The sequence below is a fragment of the Eumetopias jubatus genome, unplaced genomic scaffold (assembly GCF_037043125.1).
Source record: "Eumetopias jubatus isolate StellerSeaLion01/CBP00866 unplaced genomic scaffold, mEumJub1_p1.0 scaffold_16, whole genome shotgun sequence".
Lineage (NCBI taxonomy): Eukaryota > Metazoa > Chordata > Mammalia > Carnivora > Otariidae > Eumetopias > Eumetopias jubatus.
In genome coordinates this window covers 70,350,175-70,358,319 of record NW_028274822.1, presented here as the reverse complement: position 1 = coordinate 70,358,319, position 8,145 = coordinate 70,350,175, and the positions used below count along the sequence as shown (strand labels likewise).

Sequence of the window (8,145 nt, the reverse complement as noted above, 5' to 3'; positions counted from 1 at the left end):
GCGGCGGCGGTGGAGGCGGGGCCTAAGAGCGCGGGGCCTCGCCCGCGGGGCCCGCCGGGGCTGAAGCCTGGCTGGAGCTGCTGCAGGAGCCGGAGCCGGAGCCCGAGCCGCCGAGAGCCGGAGCCGCCAGGAGCCGGAGCTGGAGCGCAGGCCTCTGCCAGAGCCTAGCCGAGCCGAGCTCATCGTCGGGCACCGGCCTGAGCGCGGGCCGGTGTGTCAGCTAGCCGCTGGGCCTGGGCGCACTTGTCGGAGGGAGCGAGCCGCGACCACCAGGCACCACCGGGAGCCGGTTCCCGGATCGCCCCTGCCAGGCCTGGGCCCGGCCTGAACGAGCAGTGGGTCGCGGGGTCTGGACCGAAGAGAAAAAGGAACGAGGATTCCACCTAATCGTGGAGTCGGCTTCAAAGCGGGAAGAAGAGTGGAGACTTCACCTGGGACCGGGCAGAGGTGCCTGCAGCTTACTAGGCCAGGCTTGAGCACCGGAGAGGCTGGCATGCCAGCCGCTCGGCCTGGGTTCTGCCCTGCCTGAGCCAGGAGTACCGCATAGCTCCTGGACCTTGGCTGGCACAGGCCTGGTACAAGAAGCAGTGCCCATCTGTCTGAGGAATTGCGCTCGGGCCTGGCCCAGAGTGGGACTCTTCGGTGGCCCAGAGCTGGTCACTGGGGAGCCGTCCTCCTGCCCCGGACCCACTGGTACGGATGTGTCGCTGCCCCCTGGAGCACCATGACGGCAGGATGACCTCAGCGGAGGCAGTGGTTAGTGGTGCTCGGGCGGCTGGGTCCCCCGAGTGGCCGCCCGACACCCGGCAGGCCCTTGGGCGGCCTGGCCGGGTTCGGGTGGCCGTGGCAGCTCTGGTGTGGCTGCTGGCAGGGGCCAGCATGTCGAGCCTCAACAAGTGGATCTTCACTGTGCATGGCTTCGGACGGCCCCTGCTGCTCTCCGCCCTACACATGCTGGCAGCAGCCTTGGCGTGCCGCTGGGGGGCACAGCGCCCCATGCCCCGCCGCACTCGCCTCCAAGTGCTGCTGCTCAGTCTCACCTTCGGCACCTCGATGGCTTGTGGCAACGTGGGCCTGAGCGCTGTGCCCCTGGACCTGGCACAGCTGGCCACCACTACCACGCCACTGATCACGCTGGCCCTGTCCGCGCTGCTGCTCGGCCGGCGCCACCACCCACTGCAATTTGCCGCCATGGGCCCCCTCTGCCTGGGGGCAGCCTGCAGCCTGGCCGGGGAGCTCCGGACACCGCCTGCTGGCTGCGGCTTCCTGCTGGCTGCCACCTGCCTCCGCGGCCTCAAGTCCATCCAGCAGAGTGAGTGCCTGGGTCACTGGCTGAGAAGGTGGGGTTTGGGGTGGGGGTGTGGCCTGGATGGCCCTGTGAGGGGTATGGCTGTTTTCCCATCTTCCAGATGAAGAAACTGAGGTTCGTGACTTTGGAGGAGGCAGAAACTGAGGCTGGGAAAGGACCGACAGCTCAGAGAATTCCAAGCCCCAAACTTAGGCTCTACACCCCAGCCGATATTTAATAATTTGCCATTGATCCGTGTCTCATGTTTTGTCAAGCCCTTTATCTCATTGGATCTCCATACTGCCCTGATGAAGGAAGTCACTCTGTTGTCCCTGTTGACCCGTAGAGACTTGCCCTGGGTCATGTGGCTAGTGAGCAGCAGAGGCAAGGTCTGTACCCAGGCAGTCAGACTCCGTGCTGTCCAAGTGATGTGGCGTAAGGCTGTGGACCCTGAAGGAGACCTGATAGTGGGGACCCAGGAGAGAGAAAGAGGGCGAGACCCTGAGCTGGGATTTGGAAGCTGAGGGGTTTGGCTAAGTCTGGGAAGGGCTGATGTTTACTGAGAGCTGCAGTGTAACAGTCCCCATGCTCCTTGTTGACCTTGAATTGCCATGGCAACCACCACCTTCATTCTCATTTGATAGCCCATGGAACTGAGACCTAGAGGTTCATGATTTGTCCCAGGTGACCTCACTTCTGAAGAAAGGAGACAGGGGGGCCCTGGGCAGAAGGGGAGGTGGAGGCTCCAGGCCTAGACCCTGCTAAATCACTGGGTCTGAGTGTAGAGGATGCCTTCCCCTCTGTCTCAAGGGGCATCTGAGTCACAGTCCCCACCCTCTCTCTGCCTCAACCTAAGGGAGATGTGGGGGAAGGCAGGGTGCCCACTCGGGGTGGGGAGGCCTGGGATCCAGCCATACCTCTGCTCATACTTGCTGGTCAACCTTGGGCCGATCTGGGTCTTATCTGGGCCTCAGTCTCCCTATCTGTTCAGAGGAGGAGGGTTGGAGTTGATGGAGTCCCAGGGGCCCCGTGCTCTCTCCCCTTCCAGCTCTGAGATCTGTGACCTAGGCCTGGGAGAACGAGGAGGGGGGCTTCAAGGGTGCTATAGGCCGGGGTTGGGGGCAGCCTGCAGGCAAGGGAAGGTAGACGGCAGAGCTCAGCCCTGCCCTCGCATCTTCCCCATCCTCCTGGGCCCTAAGGCAGGGCCAAAGCTCCGTGCTCTTTTTGCCCTCGGGTTACATGAGAGCTGGTGACTGAGCTTGGGCCTGAGCTCTGAGCATGAGTTGGTAAGTGGAAAATCTGACCTCTTGCCCCCCCCCCCACCCCAGCAGGGTCACAGGGCTGGGAAGAGCCCAGTCTTCAGGCCCACAGCATGCCTGCTTCTCACCCAGGCCTCAGAAACAGTGGGTGCCTGGCATTGATGTTTCTTGGCTTCTGCCAGCTTCCTCCTTCTCTCCCAGGTGTCAACCGCCTGGCCCTCGAGGTGGGTTGGGTGCTTTCTCCAGGCTCCCACAGTATACCCTCTGTTTCCCCTGTCACAGCTCTGATGTCCTGTGTTGTAGCCACTTGGTTACCTGTCTGCATCCCACCAGACAGGAGGGCATGGACTGGCTTTGGGCCTCTCCATGTCCCCCAGCACCTGGCCTGAGGCCTGGCACAGGCAAGTACTCCTTCAGTGGGTGGGTTATTAATGGCTCTGATAGCAGAATTGGCAGGCTGGTTAGGGGACATGGCTCAGGGTGCTAAGCAGGGAGCTTAGGAGGCTGGAGGCCCCACCAACCGAGATGGGAGCCTGGCAGAGATGGGGAGGAACAGACCGGAGCCAGGATGTGAGGTGAGTTTTGGACAAGAGAAGGTTTCTACTTCCAGGGGTTCCAGATTCAGACTAGAGTGTAAATGGTAGGCTGAGAGCAGACTGCATGGAGTAGGGGTAAGAGTCCAGGAAGAGGAGCACCCAGGCAGCCGTGGGCAGGGCCAGTCTCTTTCTTCCAATCTGGGCCGCTTGCAGGCCCAGGGTGGGGCTGTGCTCCCAGAGAGGCTGGGAAGAGGGGTGCCAGCTTGCTGAACTTGCTTTCAGCTGTACCCACCTGCATCAGAGAGCAGCCTGACCTGATCCCTGCCTGAGCTCTCAGGCTGGTGGGGAGATGCACTCAGAGGCAGAGACTACAAGGGCAGGAGAAAAGTTCTAGAGCCAAGGTGGGCACAGGTGTGGTCGGGGGCAGTTTTCTTCTTCCTGGGGAGACCAGAGGAGAGAGCATTCTGGGAGTGGGAGGCAGGCCTTGCCAGGGCCCGGGTGGCAGCCGGCAGGAGCAGCGTGGGGGATCATGACAGCTGCCGTGGCGAGCAGTCGCCGCCGGGCACCAGGCCCTGAGCTCAGCACCTCGCACGCTCCTGTGAGGGCGGTGTTGTTACACACGAGGAGATGAGACCTAGAGTGACTTGTGTGATAACACACAGCTGGTGACAGAGCAAAGATGGGCTAACCCAGCAGCCATAGGAACAGAGGGTCTAGGGAACCTTTGTCTGTCTGTGGCAGAAGCCTAGGTGTGTTCAGATGCTGAAACAAAATTGCCTTTAGAGAAGGAGAAGTTGAAATGGAGGGTTTGGTGGGGCTAGCCGGGGAGGGGTCATTAAGGAGGCAGGACCACAGGCTGGCATTTGGGGGCCCTGGGTGGGGCGAGTGGCCTGTGGCAGAGGATCACTGCTCTTTCCCTGGGCTGCAGGGAGGGCAGGCAGAGGGCTGGGTGGGATGTAGAATGGGCACAAGGGGCTGGGGGTGGTGGGGAGGTTAGGACCTTCCTGCCTGGCTACCTCACAGTAGCCACTGGGGCCATGGGAGAGAGAGAGGGGCCTTCTGGAAGGGCCACCTTGGAGGCGGTGAGGTTCACCTAGACACCTTCCAGTGATGGGACCTTTAACGTACAAGCCACATGCCGCTTGTAATAGTGCTAAATTTGGAGTGAAGGGAGCAGGAAGCATTCCAATTATCTGTTCATTTCTAGAAATGCTTGAGCTGGAGGGACTGTTGCCTAGAGAACAAAGCCAAAACATCAAAATGAAATTGAGAGAGAAATACAGTTTTCCTATTCTGGCCTATGAGTAAGCACCCCTGTGGCTCTTTGGAAAGCGTGTGTCAGAAAATGCACAGAGGCTCCAAGAGCCCTGGGAGGGGGCCTCCATCAGTTACTCATCTCTCTCCACCAAAGCTAGGAGAAGGCCCCAAAACATCATCACCAGTGTGCAAATACTGTCATTTCACCCGAGCAGTGTCTGACTTTGATGATGGGCACTGCTTCCTTTGTGAACAGCTGGGTAGTAACATGTGTAAGCATAGAAACACATGCACACATTCACACATATGCAAGCTGGTAGGATCCTCTCTTTCCTTGCAAAACCATAAGGTTTCCTCTTAGTCCTGGATTCATCTCGACAAGCCTTAGTGTTGGTAGCAAAAGATGCTGATTATCAGTTATAAACAGTGAGTGACAGCCAAGGGCAAACAATGACTTTCTTGTTGTTCTCCCGTCATCCCAGGGTCATAAGTGAATGAAGCAATGAATGAACTCGCCATTTGACTCCAATTTATTATTGTAAAACTCTTTTTTTTTTTTGCTAGGAAGTGGCAGAGCTGGGACCTTCTGTTGGCCTGTCTGTTGCTATGGTGGTGGGCGCTGCAGTGTGGGGTAGTGGGTGGGTGGGTGGGGACTGAACCCAAGAAAGGTGGGGTCAGGGTCACTTGGCATAGGGCCTTCCAACCTGGTTAAGAACCTAGGATATTTGGGGGTGCCTGGGTGGCTCAGATGGTTAAGCATCTGCCTTCAGCTCAGGTCATGATCCCAGGGTCCTGGGATCGAGTCCCGCATCGGGCTCCCTGCTAGGTGGGGAGCCTGCTTCTCTCTCTGCCTCTGCCTCTCTCTCTCTCTCTCTCTGACTCTTGTGAATAAATAAATAAAACATTAAAAAAAAAAAAGAACCTAGGATATTTTTCTCCAGGGCCTGGGGAGCCCCCCAAGATTTTTTTTTTTTTGAGCCACATTTCATGTTTATTGATCGTTTGGCTATCACAAGCAGCTTATTGCTGCTGCTTCAAACTGCGGAAGGCAGTTTGAAGTGGATGATAACAGGCTTATTTATTTACCTTTTTACATTCAGTAAGTACTTACCTTACAAAGACTTTATAAGTGTCATCTATTTTAATCTTTACAACAACGCTGCATATGAGGTGTTATCACCCAACTCTGCAGGTGATACGAAGGGTAAGTGCCAGGTCATAGCTGGTCAGGAGCGGACGCAGGTCACAGGCTAGGTGATGTGACTGGATTCTTGACTGTCGTGTTACAGAGCAGGAGCCACTAATTCTGCCTGAGGGACTGGGGCAGGTTTCCGGGGTGATGGGCCCCTGAGCCCCTGCCGGGTCAGTCAGGTGGGGTGGGGATCGCCTCCCTCGGGGTGCTGATGGCTGCTGTCCTGCTTGCAGGTGCCCTGTTGCAGGAGGAGAGTCTGGACGCGGTGACCCTGCTGTATGCCACCTCGCTGCCCAGCTTCTGCCTGCTGGCGGGTGCGGCCCTGGTGCTGGAGGCGGGCGTAGCCCTGCCGCCCGCTCCCACCAGCTCCCAGCTCTGGGCCTGCGTCCTGCTCAGCTGCCTGCTGTCCGTGCTCTACAACTTGGCCAGCTTCTCCCTGCTGGCTCTCACCTCCGCCCTCACCGTCCACGTCCTGGGCAACCTCACTGTCGTGGGCAACCTCATCCTGTCCCGACTCCTGTTTGGCAGCCGCCTCAGTGCCCTCAGCTACATGGGCATTGCACTCACCCTTTCAGGAATGTTCCTTTACCACAACTGCGAGTTTGTGGCCTCCTGGGCTGCCCGCCGGGGCTTCTGGAGGAGGGGCCGGACTGGCAAAGGTCTTTGAGACCTAGGGGAACACCTGGGCTCCCTGGGACAGCCCCAGCCTGAATCCAACCTTGGCCAGTGGCCATGGGAAAAGCAGAAAGCAGGCAGCCACTGGGGCCAGGGGAGAGAGAGAGGGGCCTTCTGGAAGGGCCACCTTGGAGGCTGGAATGGGGATTCCCGGAGAGAACCACCTCCTGTCCCTTGCCTGCCTCTGACCACAGACCTCACTCACCACTGGATGGTGGGTCCAGACCTAGCACAGTCACTGTGCTTCTCGGACTGATTATTAGGATGAGCATCAACTACTACTCCAAAAATTGCTGGCCAAACTTTGAAAACTTCACCATGTTCTGATGACGACGATGATGATTCTTGGCAATTGCACAATCCTTCCTCCAGGAAGTGGGGGAGGCAGCTAGGGGGCCCAGGGAAGGGTCTCTTTGTTGCTGGGATCCCCTGGGGATTGGGGTCATCTGCCAACTCCAGGCAGCTGCTGTAGCCTCACCCCTGGGCCCCCCAGTTTTGGGTCTTCCATTCTCAAATAAACTATTTTTGCTTGTATACCTGTGTCATTCCTCAGAGTGACAGCCAAGGAAATCCAGGGAGAGCTCTGGGCCCACTGGCTGCTAGCTGCCCACCCAGAAATGAGGACATCCTCCCTTACCCATCATGGCCTGTCTGGGTCCCCTTCTCTAACTGGCCAGGCCACCATTGCTCACATTCTGCATGGTGGCAGTGGCTTCCTCCCTGCTTTGCTCTGGCTTCTCTACTCCACCTTCCACATAGCCCCAGAAGGTTCTTTCTAAAACACACACCTCATGGGGCTCTACACTACTCCTGGAACAAAGTCAGAACTTCCTGCCCCAGACCACAAGACCATCAGGATCTGGCCCCAGCGGCCTCACCAGGTTCCTGTCTCGCTTCTCCTCTCCTTGGGCTCCACCTTCCATCCTCACTGACTTCCTTCAGGCACCTGGCCCAGGAAGGACAGGCGCAGGGTTTCCTGGCCCTGGCCTCCATCCAGGCTGGCCTTTTGGAGGGGAAGTGGGCCCAGGCTGAGTCACTCGCTACCCACCCTGCCTGTGACTCAGAGATGCCGCTGACCCAGCCCTGTCCCTGTGCAGCCTGGGCATTTCCAGCCTCCACTCTGAGGCTTGGCCAGACAGGACAGATTAGATGTCTTTGGGTGGGCAGAGCCTCACTAGTACTCAGGACCCTTTCTCTTTCCAGGGAGCCCCTCTGCCAGAGTAGGAGCCTCCCTGCAGCACCCTCACCCTGGCTCCTGGACCCCCATGGAATGCTTGGCTGAAGGGTGAGCCTACCCCAGCCCCCAAACCCCATCAGATCAGAGCCAGCCCTTGGTGGTTGTGGGGGCAGAGGGCAGGGGTGAATCAGAGCCGTGCTTGACCTTGGGGCTGGCTTGTCACCAGACTGGGGACTCTCCAGCATTGAGGAGATTCCCTCAAGGTCATGTTTAAAGCCCTATCAGAAAACCCGGGTTTGTATCCTGGCCCCCTGTCTCACAGTGTGACCCATTTGGTCTCTCTTGGTGTCACAGGGTCATTGGGAGTGGGCAGTGAGGATTGCTGGAATAACCGGTAAGAAGGGCTTGGTGGGTGATTTCCATCCCAGGCCACTGTCCCTCTAGGCTCTGCCTCTTACTAGTGGATTGCCTCAGGCAAGTCACTCCACCTCTCCAAGCCTCAATCTTTGTATCCAGTCCCTGCAGGGAAGCCTTGTCCCCAGGAGAACAGATGTCACCTTCCTTGGGAAGCTCTTTCCTACCCCTACCTCTGTCCTGCTCCATGCAAAGCTGAGCTGAGAGCCGCAGCTAAAGGTCACCCCAGCTCCCTGCACTCAGGCTGGGCACTGAGCACATCCCACTGTCAGAACTAGTGTATCACTTCTCTTCCCCACCAGCCTGGGCTCTGGCAAGGGCCAAGACAGCTGTCCTGCTCACCACTG

The 8,145-nt window shown here is 58.3% G+C and overlaps 1 protein-coding gene across 1 annotated transcript; it reads left to right on the top strand.

The window, feature by feature from the left end:
• SLC35E4 (solute carrier family 35 member E4) lies at positions 1 to 6,741 on the top strand. Its single transcript, XM_028124770.1, has 2 exons — positions 1 to 1,312; positions 5,766 to 6,741. Exons 1-2 carry the CDS (start codon positions 700 to 702, stop codon positions 6,197 to 6,199), a joined length of 1,047 nt encoding a protein of 348 aa, XP_027980571.1. The 5' UTR covers positions 1 to 699; the 3' UTR covers positions 6,200 to 6,741.
• The last annotated feature ends 1,404 nt before the right edge of the window (positions 6,742 to 8,145 follow it).